Source organism: Anabas testudineus, chromosome 19, assembly GCF_900324465.2.
Source record: "Anabas testudineus chromosome 19, fAnaTes1.2, whole genome shotgun sequence".
NCBI lineage: Eukaryota > Metazoa > Chordata > Actinopteri > Anabantiformes > Anabantidae > Anabas > Anabas testudineus.
This window is the reverse complement of record NC_046628.1, coordinates 18,622,029-18,643,517: the sequence shown is the minus strand read 5'-3', so window position 1 is coordinate 18,643,517 and position 21,489 is coordinate 18,622,029. Positions and strand designations below refer to the sequence as shown.

Sequence of the window (21,489 nt, the reverse complement as noted above, 5' to 3'; positions counted from 1 at the left end):
GAAATCAAGGGAAAAGACATCACAAGGAAGAGAGCAACTGCAACAGGCTGCTGCACGGCTCACGCTGAACACTCGCTGTCAGGCACCCTATGTAGCAGAGTAAAAGAATATTAAATCACAACAGGTTTGTCCAGGCTAATGTTTCCCTCCAGTGGGGATATTCCTCCCACTTTACCTACCCCCTGAACATATGTGTCAATCTGCAACACATCTCCAACCGCTGACCAATGCCACAACCAAGCTCTCTGTTACCATCAAGAGAAATCTGCCAATAAGGTAGGAATCACAAAAAATATGACTGTTACTCCCTGGTCCTTTGCAAATCAATCAATCAGCACAGCAGTTACGGTCACACTCTGGTTTGGATCATGTCACAGCCCACCCCTCAGAATAATTGTTTCACTTCATCACAGAGTTTTGTTTTTGTTTTGTTTTTTTAATTACAGGGGATTTCAGCCGTGGTGGAGTTTATCAGTCTACAACCGTTGCGGCCTCACTTTCACCAGGGATTAGTACTTATACATAAAACATGTGTTATATGTTCTCTAAAATCTGCTGCTAATTTGCATTAATTGAATCAGTGGTAAAGCTCAATTCTGCTGCCAACCAGGGACAATAATTTATTCATCTTCTAACCTGCCAGCCTTTAAGCCCCTGAAGTTTAAGATTTAACACCACATTCCTATGTGTTTCTTTATGTTTTGATGAAAAACCATAAAAACTATTAAAATCCACAGAGCCAGCGTCAGTGAAACTCAAGTTTCTAAATCGAACCAAATAACTGATATTTTAGTAAAATAATCACATGTAACATATAGACAATAACCATTAACTAGTCTCTCTTCACTGTTAATGTTTCTATTGTTTAATAACTGACCTATTATCAGTTAGAGAGGACTGGAACATGATCTGAGTCGGAGCTAACTCATGTATGATAATCAGAGACCCTGTGTCCTGTGTTTGTCTGAAAGGTCAACCAGTTAACAGTTAATCTGTGAATACTCTGCACCTGTCAATATTAGCTCAGAGTGTTTACAGCAGCAGCTTCACCAGGCTGAAACAATCACTGAGATCAGCTTGAAACACACAAAGTACAGACACAGACGCACACAACCAGTATTTCTGATAAACTGTGTGTTTATTGATGAACATGCACGCTCAGAATATATCGTCCCAATGGCAAAGCTGCAGACAGTCTTTGATCTCAAAGAACTGGAAATGTAAGGCACAGTGATACCACAGTATTACAGTAATAATGCTCTGTTATTGTGAATGCACAATTAATATGCATAAATATATACTTAGTATTTATTTGTAAATGTATTTATATGTATGTCTATTTACATTCAGTGTGGTCTAATACACTGAATCTTAGGTTGGCTCAGGCCGGCTGGATGACAGCTCAACCATCAGTGTATGAGATTGTGAATGTGTGAATGAGAAGCAGTCTAAAATACTTTGAGTGATTAAGCAAAAAAGCACTATATAATTGCAGAGTTTTCTATTTACCAAAAATCTGACACTCAGGTCCTCTCTGGTGGAAACCAGCTATTTTTCTGTGGGTCAGTGATCAAAGCTGGATGTTTTTATTTACTGATGATTCCTGGGCCTGTTAAACTGGTTTAATCAGGTTTCCACAAAGCCTACTAGAGTCTTGCTCTTCCCCACTTAGACACTGTCAGTCCAGCCATGAATTCAATTACATTTTATTTGTATTGTGCGAAATCACAACATGAAGGCACTTCAAAGTGTTTAAGGTTTAAAACCTTACAAAATATACCTATATAATGAATTATATAGAAAACCCCACAACCCCATTTGAGCAAGCTTTAGGCAACAGTGGAGAGGAAAAACATCCCTCTAGAGGAAGAAACCTCCAGCAGAACCAGGCTCAGGGTTCATTCACCCTAACTCGACCGGTTGGGGTGAGTGGAAAGAGGAGAGAGAAAGAACAGCAGGCAACAAAAACAAAAAGCATCAAAAACAGACAGGACAAGTTGGTAGAACCAGTACCTGGACTCTGGCGATATACAGCTCCAAGTAGGAGGATAGAGAGGGAGACAGAGAGGAGGAAACATGAGACAATCAAATCCACTTGAGAGTCCTCTGAAAGTGAGCTTTGCTGGATCAGACTCAACAAGATCTAAGTTTTGCACAGAGGACTTAACATGGTCACTGACACTAATGGTCTTTAGTTTGATTTCTGACAGAAGCAGTTGAAACTGTGAAATGTTTAATAGTTGTTTTACATCACAACTTCTTGTTTCTAAATTCTCAGACTTTCTGATATTCTCCAGCTGCTATCAGATGTTTGTTGCCAACTTAACACAGCAATGAGTGAATACTGCTGAGTGTCTGTGTGGTCAACTATCTACACTGATGAATGATTGAAAGTTGTTTAATTGATTCTATGGGTCTGTTAGGTTATGACTGAATCACTGCTTGCCCGTGTCACTAATGTTTTAACTTTTTTTATTTACAGTACAGTGGAGCAGACTGGAAAAATCTTTAGCTTTAGGCTTAAGATGTTGTAATTAATGTGTATTTTTCCCTTTATAAAGTATGAACACAAACTGCTGTTAATTAGAAATACACAACAAACACAACGGTGTACTTATACAAAATAGCAGTAGTAATCTAATTACCCTTGCTACAGTTATTAGCAATGCTATAGTTTTTTCAGACCAAATTACAAAAAGAAACAGTAGTACAAGTAGGCTACAGTACAAGCAGTAAATTCAATTGGTTAATTCAGAGAGAACATTTCATTAGCCCCCCCCCCCCCCCCCCCCCCCCCCCCCACACACACACACACACACACACACACACACACACACACACACACACACACACACACACACAGTGAGAGAGACGGAGAGAATTGGGAGGCGGCTCGATCATCTGAGAGCGGCTCCATTTACCGAGGGTTTAATCGGTTTGTACCGGAGACACCGACACATACACAGACCAAGAGAGAAACAGAGAGAGAGAGATTCCGTGACCGGACGAGGGTCTGCTGCTCCCGGACTCCCCGGTATTTTTATTTTTTTTACAAAGATGCGTCGCATCTTCCGCCCACCGTAACGCGCGGCGTGTCCGTTAGAACCGGGAGTATCTCCGAGACTCCGTCCGTCTGTCGCTCCGTGCGGTGTTTACCATCACGGTTGCTCCTCGTCGCTCCGGCGTTTTTGTCTTTTCACCTTTAACGGGTGGGAGGATTATCTGCGGACCTCACTGAAGACCTGCAGCTGGAGGAGCGAGCCGACGTCCAGGACGTGACCGGACCTGAAAGGCTCTGAGGGGGACAGAAGCTAGAGCAGCTCCGCAGGTCGTTGGGTGACAGATGCCAGGATCTAACCCTGTGATTAACCCGTGACATCGTGATGAACTGCAGACTGTTCTTCAGCTGAAGTATTGACACAACCTACAAGTACAGCTGGTAACGATGACTGACATCACTTTAATTCAGCTGCTCAATCGTTTGTATTATCCACGTTTTCTGATCTGATGAGGTTATTGATAGAGTATTTATTTATTGTTTGTTTAATATTGTTTTGATCTGCTGTTTCTGGATTCAAATGCAAAAGTCAGACACATCTGTTAATCTGTATATAATTGATAATGTGCTCTTTAGTTCAATGGTAGGACCAGGTCTAGGATCAGGATTCAGGATCCGGTGATGATAACTAAGCCTAACCCTAACTGGAACTGGACTCTGATATTGTCTAAGGAAACCGAACAGGCCTGGGCCCGCTAAAGAAAACCCAACTAACCAGCTGGACCAGTTTCTGTAGCTTATGCTGGGTAGAGATTAAAGGCCAGGTCAAGTATTTGCTCATTGCCTGGGTGAGTGTAGAGAGAAAAATCACCTTTAAAGAGAGGGGATGGTGGGCCAGTCTAACCACTAGAACCATTTAAAACTGTGGATCCAAGTAATAATAAGTTTTTACCCAGTACACGATGATGGTTTTAATTACTCTGAGTTGATCAATAAGATAAATGGTATGTAATACATTGAATAAATGGACGTTAAAATTTGAACCCTTCAAAAGTAAAGTATTTTTTGTACTCGCAGGCCCTAAAACTTCAGCTGCTTCAGTTGAGTGAACATTTAGTATCGATGAGATGCAGATCAAGTATTGTGCAATTATGAAATTTAAGTAATTAATTCATATTTATGTTGATAAGCTGTAGTATTTCTGTGGTGCTGTTTCAGTTTTGATGCCGTAATTATGATGTAGGAATAAAGTATTGATGAAGTAGAAGTAGCGATGTAGTGTTAATACTGTATAACAGGAAACAGGGAAAAAAATGTCATTTTGTTGTGAAGCATCAGATCTGATGAGTTCAGCTCTGCTCAGTGTGTAAGACTACTTTTAATAGAATTTCTTTAACCCTTTGCTGGTTATTATTTTTAGACTTTATTTTTATATTCTCAATTGAATTTTTAACCAAGTTGACAACCATGAATCAATTATCAATATGTGCATTTTGATCCTGATTGGTTTGTTTGTCTGTCAGGTGGTGATGTCATCATGATGCTTCCAGTCTCCAGGTTCAAAGGTCAGCCAGTTTGCATGGTAACCACATCTACCCCCTGGCTCTCCATCAGTTGTGACCCTACCCCCCACTGGCTGTGGTTGACCAGCTGGTTTCAGGCCATGCCACCTCTGGTTGTCTACCCTCCCACTGTGTGGATACCCGAGCACACCCACCTAATACAGGTAACATCTGGTGATTGTAACACATATCTGCTACAAGCACATTTTTATATTCATCATTAAAATAATAGATCAGACTTAACACAGATTCCCATAATTCTCAGCTGCTCCCACATTGTGTAGCTGAGTGAGTTATTCATGTTCATTTGTTTTCCTGTCCCTCAGTCTGATAGAGAGTCTCCACTCAGCCTCCTCTTTCGTCAGGTTATTTAATCAAACCTGTACCTCTTGGCTCATATTTAAATACAAACAGTCATAACAACGATTTATATATAAAAGGTTAATCGGTTTATTTTTCCTGTGCCCGTCTGATGAAGAGTCTCAGCTCAGCCTCATCTGTCGTCTGCAGATAAGATGAAACTTTAATGATCCCTGAAGGCAAAGTGAATAATTTTCTGTTAATTATCATCAGCGTGTTAATTATCTCATGCAACTTTTAAAATTCTTTCTGCAGAAAAGGTTTCACATTATATCAGCAGAAACCTTAAATGTTACAGAAATTCAGACATTCAAATTCTGAAGACCTGCTTTAAATCATTCTGTCGTCATGTCAAAATTCCTATATTTCTATTTTACTTTTACTTTAAAATTAATGAATCTTTACACTCAAAGATTTTACTTATTTCTCTGAACTTTGTTAGAGTATGCTAACAACAGCGGTAAATACAACTTTCAAGCACTTTTTTTTTTTTTTTTTTCCAATTTAAGAAAAAAATAAAAATAATCTCACAGCATTGTACATAGTAAGGTCAAGACACAATTATAGAGAAGAACCCAATACTGGGTGAACAAAACCTACAGTGCCTACAAAAAGTATTCACCCAGTTGGACATTTCACCGTTTTAATTGACATTATAAATAAATCATGTTCAATAAAAGTTGACGACTTTGACAAAAGAAATGTCAGAAATATTACTCAATGTTAAAGTGAAAACAGGTTTCTACAAAGCAATGTCAATTAAATAAAAATATGTAAGGTGAAGTCGCCAACATTTATTGACCATGACGATGATTTATAATGTCAATAAAAGGATAAAACATCCAAGGGAGTGAATACTTTTTATTGGCACTGTAAATCACAAAACAAAGACAACGCCATTTTAAAGCCAGGAAGGCCCAGCAGAATAACATCAGCTAAAGACTCTAATATATCTTCCAATCCTGCCAAGATTAGCCACAGCAAACCCCAATATAGTAGGATGGGTGTCACTTTCCTCTTAAAAATCAAGGTATACAATTCGCAGAATACCCTTGATTCTTAGAATTTAAACACTCTTTTCCAGAGGCTCTTGCTGTGCACTACAACAGCAAGTACTCAGTGCAGTTAATGACCTATACTTACAACCACAACGCATCTTACCACTTCTGTCCCCACACTGCAACCCAACTACAAACAAAAACAAATCCAGTTGCACTGCTGAGGTCACAACCACAGTAGAGCCCAAACTCCTCTAACCTTTTTAACTATTTTTAAATTCTAATTCTCAAGTTAGTATGCACAGATTTATCCAGATTAAAATGCAAACACAAAATGGTAACCCTCTAGAAACCAAGGCAATGCTTCCAAGACAGTCTTCACCCCTGTTCTTGGCCTTCACTAAAGTTAAGAACTGGTTAGTCTCTTATTAACATTAGTCGCTTCAACCCAAAAAGTGAACTGTGATTTTACTCAGCCAGAAGATGTACATATTACAGCTCAAACATGTGGGTTTTCAAACCAAACATATTGGGGACAAATGTTTTCATAACCAATAACACCAAAACAATTCCTGCACTATACTCCCAAAAATGTAACTACAATTTTAAATGTTTAAAGTACTTCAATGTGTGATTTAGGTTTTGATCAGATGCTTCACATTAAAATATAAAAGCTGGTTCTTTAGGTGTCCCTTTTTTTTTCAGTGGGAGCATCCACCTGTTGAAGTCATCCCTCTCCTCCCTTCTCTTGTCTCTCGATCTGCAAGTGTTCATCCTCCTTTGCATCCTTTGCCGAAGGTACACACACAGACACACAAACATACTCAGAGACACACAGACACAAGTAAGCGTCAAACTAACATGGTAACCCATTTGCAGCTATCAGACAGCTGGATTGCACCAGAGGAAGTGGGTGTGTTCCCAAGAAGAGAAACCAATCAGATCATCCAGAGACCCAGGGGTCATGTCCCCAGGACCCGCCTCTTACTGCGTCCTTCTCAACTCTTAGGTGAGACATTACCTGACACATATAGGTGGGACCAGATGCAGCCCTTGGATTGGCTGCAATGGCAAAATCATAACAGTGGTTTTTGTGAAGATACTCACTCATCCAGCCCATGTATATATCAAAAACAAATGCTGTTTAGTGGCAACTGGATTCAAAGTTAAGTTCTTGAAGACGTTTTGCCTTCCATCCAGCACACTTCGTTCTGGCTGACTGGCTGGAAAAGCAGGAATAAAAACCTTGTTGATTCAGAGTTGTTAGCACTTGATGATCACCTGTTGTTCCACCTGCCTATCATGTATGTCCCTGTGACCACAAAAAGACAAGACAAGAGACAAAATTCAATTCAATTTTATTTGTATAGCACCAAATCACAACAGATGTCATCTCAAGGCACTTTACAGTGTCTAAGGTTTAAGACCTTACAAAATATAACTGTATACAGAATTATATAGAAAACCAACAACCCCACTGAGCAGCACCAGGAGACAGTGGAGGAATTTTAGTCCATTCTTCCTGTAGAACAGCTCTAGCTCTGTCATATTCTTTGGGCATCTCGTGTGTGGCTCTCTTCAAGTCGTTCCATAGCATCTCTTTTGGGTTGAGGTTTGACTTAGTCACTCCAAAAGGTGGATTTTGTTTTTCTGAAGCCATTCTGTTGTGCATTTTGGGTCATTTTCCTATTGCATCAATTTTTAATACACTTAGGAATTCATCTCCCCCTCTATCCCTGCACGCCAGCCAGGCCCTGATGCATAAAAGTAAAGCAGGCCCAAATCATGATGTTTCCTCCACCCTACTTTACAGTTGGGATGATGTTTTTATGATGATGTGCTGTCCCCTTTTATGCAAAATGTAGTGTTGTATTTGGGTTTTTTCCCCAAACATTTCAATCTTAGTCTCATCAGACCACCAACATCAGATATTCCAGGTACTCAGCATTGTTCTTTTTATTAAGCAGCAACCTCCTTTGCTGCGTCCTGCCATAGATAGCCGACATGTTCAATGTTTTACATATTGTAGACTCATAAACTCAGATGTTATCCAGTTCCAATGATGCCTTCAAATCTTTGGCTGTCACTCAAGGTTGTTTCTTTACCTCACTGATGAGTGTCTGTTATGCTTTTGGGGACATTTTGACTGGCCGCCCACTTCTTAGTAGAGTAACCACAGTCCCAAAGTGTCTCTATTTGTAGATGGATTGCATAACTCTAAAGTCTTTGAGATTACTTTGTAACCCTTTACAGCTTTATGTAAATCAAAGGTTTGTGATCGTAGAGCCTCTGAAAGCTCCTTTTGGCGAAGCATGGCTCACATAAGATTATTCTTTTTGTGTGTAGCAAACTCAAAAGGGTTAAGTGGTTGACAGACTTTTTCCCACTAGCACTATGAGGTTTTTAATATAAATAACCTCTGTCTTGTCTGAATTTAGAAGTAGAAAATTAGAGAACATCCAGGCCTTTATGTCTTTTAAGCAGCTTGAAGTTTGATTATTGATTAGTTTCATCTTGTTTCATAGATAAATATTGCTGGGTGTCGTGCATAGGAATGGAAATTTGGAATGGAAGTTTTGTAATACTCCCTGAGGAGGTCGTGAAAATATTTGGTCTAGGCACAGAACCCTGTAGAATTCAGTAATTTAATTCAATTAAATTCATTCCATGAATATAGTCCCAAATCAAGATAAATATCAGGTTAAAGCATTTTACATGGTAGGGTTAAGACGTCACAACAGAAATATGTAGAAAGCCCAACAAGTCCCCTTAAGCAGCACTAGACAAAAGCAGAGGCATCACTGGCATGGTTTGCAGCACAACTTGAAGCAGCTGAGAGCAAAGTCAGGTAAGCTGTAGCATTGATAGTGAGCTCAGAGAAGTGTCACTTCACATCAAAGGGAACCAGATGAGATGGTTCAGGTACCTTATTAGGATGCTCCAAAATGTTTTCCACTGGAAATTTCTGGGCACTTCTATCTGTGAGAAAGCTCTTGGCTTTACCAGTGATGGTCTAATAAAAATTATATATCTAATATATAGCTTGAGATGTTCCAGGACGGACTGGAAAATGAGCCTAGGATAACAGACATCTGGACTAGCTTTATTAACCTGCCATCACAGCACAACCATGCATAACTGCAGGAAATGAATGGATGGAGTTTCACTCTTGACAAAGAATGAGTGGACGCCATTTATGTCAAATGCAATAATCCCATCTACAAGTTAGATATCAATGGAAACAAAGACAATAGCAAGCTGCGAGTTGTCTATGAAACGACAAAAGACTGTCAGGAGTCCATGTGTGCACTTAAAAGGGCTGTGCTTGTTTCTGTGTGAATATATGTTCTTGGCAGTATTTGGGGACACACAAACGAGTGGGTGTTTAGAAACTGATCGCTGACTGGCACTCTGCTTTCATTACTCTGTGTGGTCTGTGCAAATGTGCGTTCACAGTTGCTGTTCAACTCTAAAGCTTTTGCCTTAGTTTCAGTGTTTAGAGCTGCGTAAATAAGCTAAGTTAATCAGTTCCCCCATGAATCTGAATCTCACATGAAATAAATGTAACCAACAACTGAATGTAAGAAAGTGATTCTACAAACGAGAATGCCTCTAACCTGACCATTCACTGCCAATCTACTCAGAAAATCATTCTGGGAATGCTCAGAAATGTCACATCAAATCAACCAACTTCAGCTTTCTCAAGCAAATAATGTTTGACTTTTTGTTCAAGTAAACAAACTGTAAACTTAAATGACATCATGCTGTAATACTGCAAACAGGCTCTATTTTTGTCTTCAAAGCACTGATTTTATAGGTGTAAACCGCCTGCTCTGTTGTATAATGTGCATGAGAAGCCTGATTATAGCATCTGACCTGAGTTAAGTACAGCGTGAATACTATTATAATACAGTTTGATTACTGATATAGTACAGCGTTAATACAATGTGAATGCTAACAGTGCAGCATGATGTACAAAGTATAGTTTGAGTGCATCTAAAAGTACACTCTAAGATGACACTGAGTAAATATAGTGTGAGATATAGTTATATATAATATATATATAACATGTATGCCTTGATCTTATATAAATTAATTGATGAGAGCAAAGCATCCTGTGATTTTCATGATTTTTACACAGATATTCTATTGTCACCGTGATTCTGCTGCTGTGAACAGATGTAGGTCAGTATTTCCTGAAAGGAGCACAAACGTGGAGGTGGTATAAACTGCTATCAGAGCTATCACACTCACACTAACACACATTAACAGAAACAGTGATTTGTGCAACTTCTTCCCTATAAATAAAATCTATGTGGAGCTGTTTTGTTTATGTTATGACCTTATTTTTATGTATTTCTTTTTAACTTTCCTTACCCTGACCCTTGAAGCAGTATCAGACATTTGGGAAAAACTTTTCATAATAATAAAAAAACAGCCTGAAGCGTTGTCGCAGTCAGAATGTGAAGGTAAAATGATTTAGTGACGTGAACAGTAGTGGAGCCAAGCATAGAAACTTAGTTCTGAGGCTGGTCATGGGGGATACATCTTTGAATCTGATCCATTTTCTCTCTGAGAATACAAAATGCAAATGATCAAAGTTTTTTCTATGAGGGCTACTCAGTCATCCACGTGAAGTTATCTGGAAGTTCAGTAATGGAAGCTGCACTTCTTGACGGATCAAAATGTTTTACTACTCATCCAAGTAGCTTTATCAGACTGAGTTTTACTTTGATGAACAGTAAAACATTTTGACCTAACAAGGAGGTCAAGTTGCCATGACTGAATTTGCAGATAAGTAAAGTTTTGCATCAAGTTCAGTTAGCTAAAGCACATCTACAGTCACAAGAAAAGGTAATGGCACTGTTTGGTCTGTCTGATTAATTTATTTTTTTCTTGGTGGAATTTTTCCTGCATAAACTCATCATGGAATGTGACCTGGTGTTCAACAAAGTCACAAATATCAACACACACAATACTTCTAATCTGATAAAACACAAAGACACGATCTTTCATGTCTTTATTGAACATGCCTAACATCTCTATTGGATTGAGGCCTGGTCTGACTGGGCTACACCAAAGAGTGAAGTTTGTGCCTCTGACACCCTGACATTATCCTGTAGGACACCTTAATTCCTGGGAATTTATTTCCCTCTTCATGATAGCAAACTGTCCAGGTCCACAGGCAGCAAAGCAGCCCAAAATCATTTTTTGAAGATTAATGATACAAAGGAAATAAGTAAGAATGCGTCCAAAATGTGTGGATAACACTTATTTGGAATAATAAAAGGCGAGTATGAAAACAAAAATAAACATGTTGTCTGTCTAATTATCCAATATTGGAGTTGTTTGTTGAGCTATGATGTACAACGTTATGTGTCTTCTCAACCACAGGCTGAGCATTTGACACTTTTATTATTTACAACACCACAGCTTAACATCTGGCGCATGCAAAATGTGAGAACTCATTCTTCACTCTGACTCTGACTTTTGGAAGTCCTATGTGAATCAGCTAATTGTTGAGGAGGCCTTAACCTGAAAACCAACACACAACTATGTCGGGGTTTCGCCTGCATCTCTCATAAACAATGGTGTGGACAGTGGTTGCTGATTGGCTGCTCCTCCTACGGTAGGCGTATCGTATCTCTTCCTGTTGTCGACGCTGACGCTGACTCGCTTTTCAGTTGCTCTGTTTGTTTTGCTAAATTTAACACACTTTAAGCTAAATTATAGTGTTAGTGAAAAGCACTACTGGCGTAAGAGTTATAACATACACCTGTGTTGCTTAAGGACCATTCATAATACTTATTACTCTTGTTTTCTTGTGTTGTGAGGTCTGCTAGCTTAACTCTGTTAGCCATGGCTGCTTCTCCCTCTTCTTCTTCTCCCTCTTCTTCTCCTGCTCTCTCTTGCTCGGTTTGTCACATGTTTAGTTTTTCCTCTGCCTCCTTTAGTGAGAAGGGAATTTGTAATAAATGTAGTTTATTTGCAGCTTTGGAGGCGAGGCTGACTGATTTGGAGACTCGGCTCCGCACCGTGGAAAATAAGCCAGCTAGCCAGGTCCCGGTAGCCGGTGTGGAGCCAGCTAGCGTAGCTCCTGTTAGCTGTCCCCCGGCAGTTCCCGAGCAGCCGGGAAGTCAGGCCGGCTGGGTGACGGTTCGTAGGAAGCATAACCCTAGACACTCGCCCAAGGTTCACCACGACCAGGTTCACGTTTCTAACCGGTTTTCCCCACTCAGCAACTCACCTGCTGAGAAACCCACTCTGGTTATTGGCAGCTCCATAGTCAGAAACGTGAAGTTAGAGACTCCAGCGGCCATAGTCAAGTGTATTCCTGGGGCCAGAGCGGGCGACGTCGAATCCTATTTAAAACTCCTGTGTAAGGATAAACGTAAATATAGTAAGATAATAATTCACACAGGAGTTAATGACGCCCGATTACGCCAATCGGAAGTCACTAAAATTAACGTTGAATCGGTGTGTAACTTTGCTAAGACGATGTCGGACTCCGTAGTTTTCTCTGGGCCCCTTCCCAATCTACCAGTGACGACATGTTTAGCCGCATGACGTCATTCAACCGCTGTCTGTCTAAGTGGTGTCCCGCTAACAACGTGGGCTACATAGACAATTGGAAAACGTTTTGGAGAAAACCTGGGCTGATTAGAAGAGACGGCATCCATCCCACTTTAGATGGTGCGTCTCAACTCTCTAGGAATATGGCAGAGTTTATTAGACGACCTAAACCCTGACATGTCAGAGTGGAGCCCAGGACGCAGAGACGTAGTCTTACACACCTCTCTGCAGCTTCCTTACAGCCGTCACCCCCCAAAAACTACCATAACCCCATAGAGACAGTGTCTGCTCCCCGAGTACCTAAATTATTTATATCTAAAACTAACACAAGAGGAGTAATTCATAAAAACCTAATAAAAATAAAGACGACTCCTCTCTTAGAACAAAATAACAAGAAAACAATCAAATGTGGACTTTTAAATATCAGATCTCTCTCGTCTAAATCCCTGTTAGTAAATGATTTGATAATTGACCATCAAATAGACTTATTCTGTCTTACTGAAACCTGGCTGCAGCAGGATGAATATGTCTCTCTGAATGAGTCGACCCCCTCAAGTCATGTTAATTATCATGTTCCTAGAAGCACAGGTCGGGGTGGAGGAGTAGCAGCAATCTTCCACTCAAGTTTGTTAATCAACCCCAGACCTAAACATAGTTTTAATTCATTTGAGAGCCTCACTCTTAGCCTCTCTGATCCTATCTGGAAAAATCAAAAACCAGTCCTGTTTGTTATTGTGTACCGTCCTCCTGTCCCTTACTCTGAGTTTTTAACTGAATTCTCAGAGTTTCTATCTGATTTAGTTCTTAGTGCAGATAAAGTCATTATAGTGGGTGACTTTAATATCCATGTAGATGTTGATGATAACTGCCTCAACACTGCATTTAATTCACTATTAGACTCCATTGGTTTTACCCAAAATGTAAATAAACCCACTCACTGTTTTAATCACACCCTTGATCTTATTCTGACATACGGTGTGGAAGTTGATCAGTTAATAGTTTTTCCCCAAAACCCTCTTTTATATGACCATTTCTTAATTACATTTGAATTTACAGTACCAGACTTTACTAAACCTACAGATAAGATTCACTACAGTAGATGTTTATGTGAAAATGCTGTTGACAAATTTAAGGAACTGATTCCATCTTTTATTTCAGAGCCATGTACCAACACAGAGGAAGGCAGTTATTTCAATGTTACTCCAGCACAATTGGACCATCTTGTTAATAGTACTGGTGCTTCACTTGGAACAATACTTGATACAGTTGCTCCTCTGAAAAAGAAACTAGTGAGTCAGAGGAAGTTAGTTCCATGGTACAATTCACAAATCCGTAGCTTAAAGCAGAAATCACATAAGCTGGAAAGGAGGTGGCGTTCCACCAATTTAGATGAATATTGCCTAGCCTGGAAAGATAGTTTAATAATATATAAAAAAGCCCTGCGTAAAGCTAGAACTTCATATTACTCCTCATTAATAGAGGCAAATAAGAACAACCCTAGGTTTCTTTTCAGCACTGTAGCCAGGCTGACAAAGAGTCATAGCTCGGTTGACCCTAGTATTCCCTCAACTCTCAGCAGCAATGACTTCATGAATTTCTTTACAAATAAAATCATAACTATTAGAGAAAAAATTGATCAGATCATCCCTGCATATAGCATGGATTGTACAACAACTCTAGATCCACACTCGTACTTAGACTGCTTCCTCCCTGTAGATCATTCTGAATTAATTTCAGTAATTAATTCCTCTAAACCATCAACATGTCTCTTAGATTCCATCCCGACTAGACTCCTCAAGGATGTCTTACCTTTGATCAGCACGTCCATATTAGATCAGATCAATCTGTCTTTACAAATAGGCTACGTACCACAGGCTTTTAAGGTTGCTGTAGTCAAGCCCCTACTCAAAAAGCCTACTCTGGACTCAGGGGTCTTAGCGAATTATAGACCAATATCCAATCTGCCCTTTATCTCTAAAATCCTTGAAAAGATAGTTTCTAAGCAATTGTACGACCACCTACGTAGCAATAACTTGTATGAAGATTTCCAGTCAGGATTTAGAGTACATCATAGTACAGAAACAGCACTGGTAAAGGTCACTAATGATCTTCTATTAGCATCAGACAATGGTCTACTCTCTATACTCATCTTGTTAGATCTTAGTGCTGCATTCGACACTATAGATCACTACATTTTATTACACAGACTGGAACATGTCATTGGAATCAAAGGAACAGCACTAGAGTGGTTTAAATCGTATCTATCGGACAGATTTCAGTTTGTACACGTTAATGATGAGTCTTCCATGCACAGCAAAGTCAGCTATGGAGTTCCACAGGGATCTGTGCTTGGACCGATTCTTTTCACGTTATATATGTCCCCTTTAGGCAATATTATTAGGAAACACTCTATAAATTTCCATTGTTATGCAGATGATACCCAGCTATACTTATCTATGAAACCAGGAGAAACTAATCAATTAGTCAAACTTCAGGAATGCTTAAAAGACATAAAGGCCTGGATGACCTCCAATTTCCTTCTCCTAAATCCGGACAAGACAGAGGTTATACTGTTTGGGCCTAAAAATCTCAGAGACTCTATGTCTAAACACATTCTCACCATTGATGACTTAGTTCTGGCCTCAAGTAATACTGTAAGAAACCTCGGAGTTATCTTTGATCAGGATATCTCCTTCACTTCATACATAAAAGAAATCTCTAGAACTGCCTTTTTTCACCTAAGAAACATTGCTAAAATTAGGAGCATCCTGTCCCAAAGTGATGCTGAAAAACTAGTCCATGCTACTGTTACTTCCAGACTGGACTATTGTAATTCATTATTAATAGGATGTCCCAATAACTCATTAAAGAGCCTCCAGTTAATCCAAAATGCTGCAGCCAGAGTTCTGACTGGAATTAGCAAGAGAGATCATATTTCTCCAACGTTAGCTTCTCTCCATTGGCTCCCTGTTAAATCCAGAATTGAATTTAAAATTCTTCTCCTAACTTATAAATCCCTTAATAATCAGGCTCCATCTTATCTTAAAGACCTCATAGTTCCTTATCTTCCAAGCAGAACTCTCCGTTCTCAGACTGCAGGTTTACTTGTGGTTCCTAGAGTTTCCAAATGTAGAATGGGAGGCAGAGCCTTTAGCTACCAAGCCCCTCTCCTGTGGAACCAGCTCCCAGTTCAGGTTCGGGAGGCAGACACCGTCTCTACATTTAAGACTAGACTTAAAACTTTCCTTTTTTATAAAGCTTATAGTTAGAGATGGATCAGGTGACTCTGAACCATCTCTTAGTTATGCTGATATAGGTTATTCTGCTGGGGGACCTCTACTGATAAACTGAGCTCCTCTCCTCTCTCCTTTCTCCTGTATCAATGCAAATGCCACCATTGCATGTCATTAACTTTGTGTCTTCTCTCTCTTTTAGTTGTGTTTCCTCCTCTCTGTCTCCCTCTCTCTGTACTTTTCTGCAGGTATCCTCGGCCTGGAGCTGTACATCTCCAGAATCCAGTTCATCTGCCCAATGTTCTTGATGCTTGTTGTTGTCTTTATTGCCTGCTGTTCTTTTCTCTCTTCTCTTTCCACTCACCCCAACCGGTCAAGGCAGATGGCCGCCCACTATGAGCCTGGTTCTGCTGGAGGTTTCTTCCTCTAAAGGGAGTTTTTCCTCTCCACTGTTGCCTAAAGCTTGCTCAAATGGGATTGTTGGGTTTTCTCTATAATTTTTTGTATAAATATTTTCTGTAAGGTCTTAAACCTTACACTGTAAAGTGCCTTGAGATAACTTCTGTTGTAAATTGGCGCTATACAAATAAAATTGAATTGAATTGAATTGAATTGAATAAAAATAAACCATATCTTTAATTCATTCGATCTAAGAGGGGATGTGCACATATGCGTGTGCGTTATATCCCCAATATAATCTGCTGAATCTGGTTTCTGTGCACCCAGGACACAATGACTGAAACCAAACATGGATTTTATTCGGTTGCCCCTTTCCTGAGAAATTATAGAAGCTATCTTTGCATAAAGTGTTTCTTACTGTCATACTTGGTTGGTATAGCTGGTATGACTTGAATTTATACTACAGTGATTACGCTACCAAAAGGCCACAATGGATTAATACCATTAATAGTACTTGAGTACTCTTAGTGACGTAGTGTCAAGGTAGTCAAGTCAACATAGCTCTAAACCACCCCTCTATCATTATTTCACCGATTGGACTCCAGTCGATATTTAGCAGTGACACCAGGCTAATGTTACCATTACTTATTCCACTATAACTCTGTGTTTAATAGGAGTGTTTAATAAAGACATAAAACATCATGACAGTGTTTTATTGTGTTAAAAATTTTGTGTTGATGTTGATATGTTGATGTTGCTATGTTGTGCCTTTGGTGAAAGATCGGGTCACATTCATGACCATATATGCAGAAAAGCAGGAAATTGTAACTAGTGTCATTACTTTTTTCTTGTGATTGTATTAAGTTGTCACACAGCTGTTAAAAGTGTAACAGAGGCCCTGATGAAAAACCAACATGTTTCTTTGTGTTCAGGTTATGTTCCAAGAGACGCTGCAAAGTCCAGAACATCTGAGACTCAAGACTCTCCCTCCTCCCCTCTGCTGCACCTCTCCACTGTCTCTCCTCTCCACCTGCCTCTCCTCACTGCTTCTCCAACAGCTGAACCATGGATACTCTCTTCAGGTGATGTCTGGATCTGGCATAGAATCAATCACGGATTTAGGTTTTATGACTAGTAACTGATCCTAGGGACAGTACAGGTTCTGATTTTATTGGTACTCTTACTTATATGGATGTATTTGTTGATTCTGGTTCAAACAGAGGATGTGCTACCAATTCATTCACAAAGATGGAAGTAAACTATACAGTATTTACTCGTTACTGTAACAAAGTAGAGTTGTGTACTCGTACTCAAGATTTCAACTGTAGTTTTATTTTTACTTAATTTAAATATTTTTTTTGTAACCATTCAAATCATCTCTGTTTTAGAATATTTATGTGCTAGTAAATGCACATAATTATATGATGCACTGCCAATACAGTGATTTGCTTGTTCTATGTCAGGTGGTAAATATGGCGGTAAAGAGGGAACCAATTGACACACTAAACGCACAGCTGAGGCTAAATTTAAACATAAAGAAAAGAAGGAATAAATTAAGCTTCAATCTGAAGCTTCGATGACGTGAAGTGGGGAGATGGGTACATGCGCACAGACCTGGCTGTACCTGGCAAACTGGCTGCTTGATATGCTGGGTGAGTGGTTGAGTGTGTGTGAGGCAGGCAACAGGGCTACAGGGGCATAGCTCGGTTGGTATGTATGTGGGTGTGTAGTAACATTTACTCACAGTAAATTTTAAGTTAAAGTTACATTTTAGTTTATTTGAGTCGATTTTTAAACAAGTAATTTCATTTTACTTTTACAGTTTCAATATAATAACAGTACTTTCATTGAACACAATAATTTAGGACTCTTTACACCTCTGTCCACACAGAGATTGTTCTGTTTTGGCTCCATTTTTATTACAAGGCTAGTCCTGCCTCTGGTTTAGGCAGCAGATGTATTTATAGCTTAGCACATTTAATAACTGGGGTAAGTATGTTGATATCATTTGAACCAGTGACTTGGATCAAGGATGGGCTAACTGATGAAGATGCTTGACCATATATTTCATCACAAGCCAAAACCCATATTAATGGTGGACTATGAAACTTGTAGTTTTGCTGCAGACTGATCCTTTATTGTTGAGATGCTTCATTTCAGTTGTTTATATTTAGTCTTTCCCAATTAAAATCAGCTCGATGTGATTTCATGCTGCTGCAGCTGCTTTAGTTCCTGCAGCAGCGAGACAAATCTGCAGTTCAGTGTGTCGTTACTGAAAATAACTTGAGAACATGAAACATATGAAGAACAGCCGCAGGAGCCAGAGGACAGAGCAAAATGGCAAAAAGCAGAGAAGAAGAAACAGACGCAGACAGACACACACACACACACACACACACACACACACACACACACACAATACAACAGATGAAAATAATTTTACCGCTGCTGTCAAACAGAAAACATTTCTCCTGCTGATTAATAAATTAAAGGAAAATCTAAATAAAACATGAATGAAAAGGTAAAACTGCTGTTGTTTAAATTTTTAAATCATTAAATAAATTCATGAAGTTTGTGTTCAGTTGAGAAACAGAATCGAAAAGACACTGAAAGAAAAAACACGACGACTACTATTATACATTTACACTGTATTATACAATATAGTGTAAACATACAGTGGCAAGAAAAACTTTGTGAACCTTTTGGAATTTCATTGTTTTCTTCATTAATTTGTCATAAAATGTGCTCCAATCTTCATCTAACTCACAACAATACAAAAACACAGTCTGCTGAAAATAATAGTACACAAACATTATATGTTTATATGTTTTTATTGAACATAACATGTAAATATTCACAGTGCAGGGCAAAAAAAGTATGTGACCCTTTGGACTTAATAACTGGTTGACCCTTCTTTGGCAGCAAACAGTCAATGGAGGAACTTTATAACCTATTTTATCAGCTGCTACTTACAATATCTTATTTATTATGATTTAATTTTGATTATTTACCGTAACTGTATTTTATTTATAGTAGCAAGAAAAAGTATTTTCTGTTTTTTTGCATTAATTTCTCATAAAACATGATCTGATCTTCATTTAAGTTAAGAGTATTAACAAATATAATGTGCCTAAAATGCTAATACAAAAAAATTGTATTTATTGAGAACAACCATAAAAACCCTGATAGTGCTAGTCTGAACCCTTCGAATAATGACCTCAAAAAAAGCTAATTGGACTCTTATTAAGAAAATTACTTTGAAGGTGTGGATTAGAGCTACTTTGACTAACTACTCAAACTTTCTGAGTTTGCTCCACACAAGAAAAATAGGCTTACGTGAGCAATGCCTCGACAGAAAGGGCTTTCAGAGTATATACATTTAAGAATTGTTGATTTACATAAAGCTGGAAAGGGTTACAAAGTGATGTCAAAGACTTTAGAAATTCACCAGTCTACAGTTAGACAATCAATCTACAAACGGAGACATTTTGGGACTGTGGCTACTCTACCAAGAAGTGGGCGGCCAGTTAAAATGACACCAAGAGCACAACAGACACTCATTGGTGAGGTAAAGAAACAACCCAGAGTGAAAGGCAAATATCTGAAGGCATCACTGGAACTGGCTAACATCTGTATTCATGAGTCTACAGTAGGTAAAACATTGAACAAGCAGGATGTCTATGGAAGGACACCACGAAGGAAGCTGCTGCTTAATAAAAACAACATTGCTCCAAGGATTCATATACTTTTTCCACTTTTTCGGTTGTTCTTAATAAAGACATGAAAGATCATGTTTTGTGTTATTCTTTTAGGCACATTATATTTGTTAATACTCTTAACTATGATAAAGATCAGATCATGTTTTATGACAGATTAATGCAGAAAATCGCAAAAAGTTCACATACTTTCTTGCCACTGTATTACATTTACATTACATACTTTTTTTTAAATACGAGAGAGATTTCTTTACTTGCTGCAACTGCTCTCAGTTCAAAAGGAAAGAAAAGGATCTACAACAACACAAATGCAAAATAACCCAAAATACAAAAACTTACAGTCAGTGGAGGAATGTAGTGCAATGAACAGTGATGACATCACCCACACAGTGTTCTCCTCTGGACACAATAATAATTAAATCAGATATAGTTTCAGCTCTGGCCCTGTGAATCCAGCTGTTTGACAGGTACAGTTTTAAACTCAGTCCCATATTCCTCTGCCATTTCAAACTGCTCCAAGAAACGTGACACAAGGTTAATAAATTATATCAAACTCAGATTCTGAAGTAATCCAAATATGATTATAAAATTATTGTTTAAAAAAAAAAAAAAAAAAAAAACACACAGTGCTCTCTCATTGGACCGTTACAGTCATGTGACCCCCCCTCAGGTTTTACTGTCACATCACTGAGGTGAGGACATGTCTGTTTCCACAACAATCTCTCTAGTCTGTGACTGGTTGGTTTGTTGGTTTACAATGATTCATCTAGAAATTACTTTAATAGAGTTGGAGGAAGGGGATGATGAAACGGTGCAAAAATATAGAAATTAAATGGATTTAAAGGGAGAAAAGAGGAGGAAAGGAAATCAGAAAATTAGATTGAGACACTTCAAACAAAGCAGCGACAGACACAAACACATAGATTACACACACATACACCTACACAAAGTTAATCTCCATTCAGATACAGATTAATTGTCTGTTTTCATCCCAACTGAAAATGAACAAGAGACGTAAACTCTGCAGGAGAAGCAGACAAAGTGAGAATAAAAGGAGTCGTCGTTTTTCCCATAATGCAGTTCAGTCAGCTCCAGTACATGGTTGGTGAGTGTGGTAGTCATGGTAACAACAAACGTGCAAATTACTTGTCATAAGGTGGCCTTTCAGTCTAGACACGTGTATAGAGACACCATAGACATTACAGACACAGACTGATAGAGACACTACATAGACAGGAGACATTATAGAGACAAACCTATAGCAACACTAAAGGAGACATTATGGAACTAGGCCGATAGAAACACTATAGGAGACATTATAGAGACAAACCTACATTCACTATAGAAGACATTATGGACACAGACCTATACAGAGACACTAGAGGAGGCATTATGGACATAAGCCTATAGAGAAACTATAGGAGACATTATACAGATATTAGAGGGGACATTATAGAGACAAACCTATAGCGACAATAGAGGAGACATTATAGAGACAAACCTATAGCGACACTAAAGGGGACATTATGGACATAGACCTATACAGAGACACTAGAGGAGGCATTATACAGATATTAGAGGAGGCAATATGGACATTGACCTATATAGGGGACTTTATAGAGACAAACCTATAGCGACAATAGAGGAGAC

General features: G+C 38.9%; 1 protein-coding gene across 1 annotated transcript in view; it reads left to right on the top strand.

Annotated features, from left to right (window-relative positions):
* Positions 1-2,958: 2,958 nt before the first annotated feature.
* Positions 2,959-21,489, top strand: part of LOC113156024 (transcription elongation regulator 1-like protein) — a 37,080-nt gene continuing 18,549 nt past the window's right edge. The window contains exons 1-5 of the mRNA XM_026350832.1: positions 2,959-3,439; positions 4,522-4,724; positions 6,624-6,716; positions 6,798-6,927; positions 17,056-17,205. Of these exons, the coding sequence (XP_026206617.1) occupies positions 4,536-4,724; positions 6,624-6,716; positions 6,798-6,927; positions 17,056-17,205 (562 nt within the window). The 5' untranslated portion in view covers positions 2,959-3,439; positions 4,522-4,535. The remainder of the gene's footprint in view (positions 3,440-4,521; positions 4,725-6,623; positions 6,717-6,797; positions 6,928-17,055; positions 17,206-21,489) is intronic.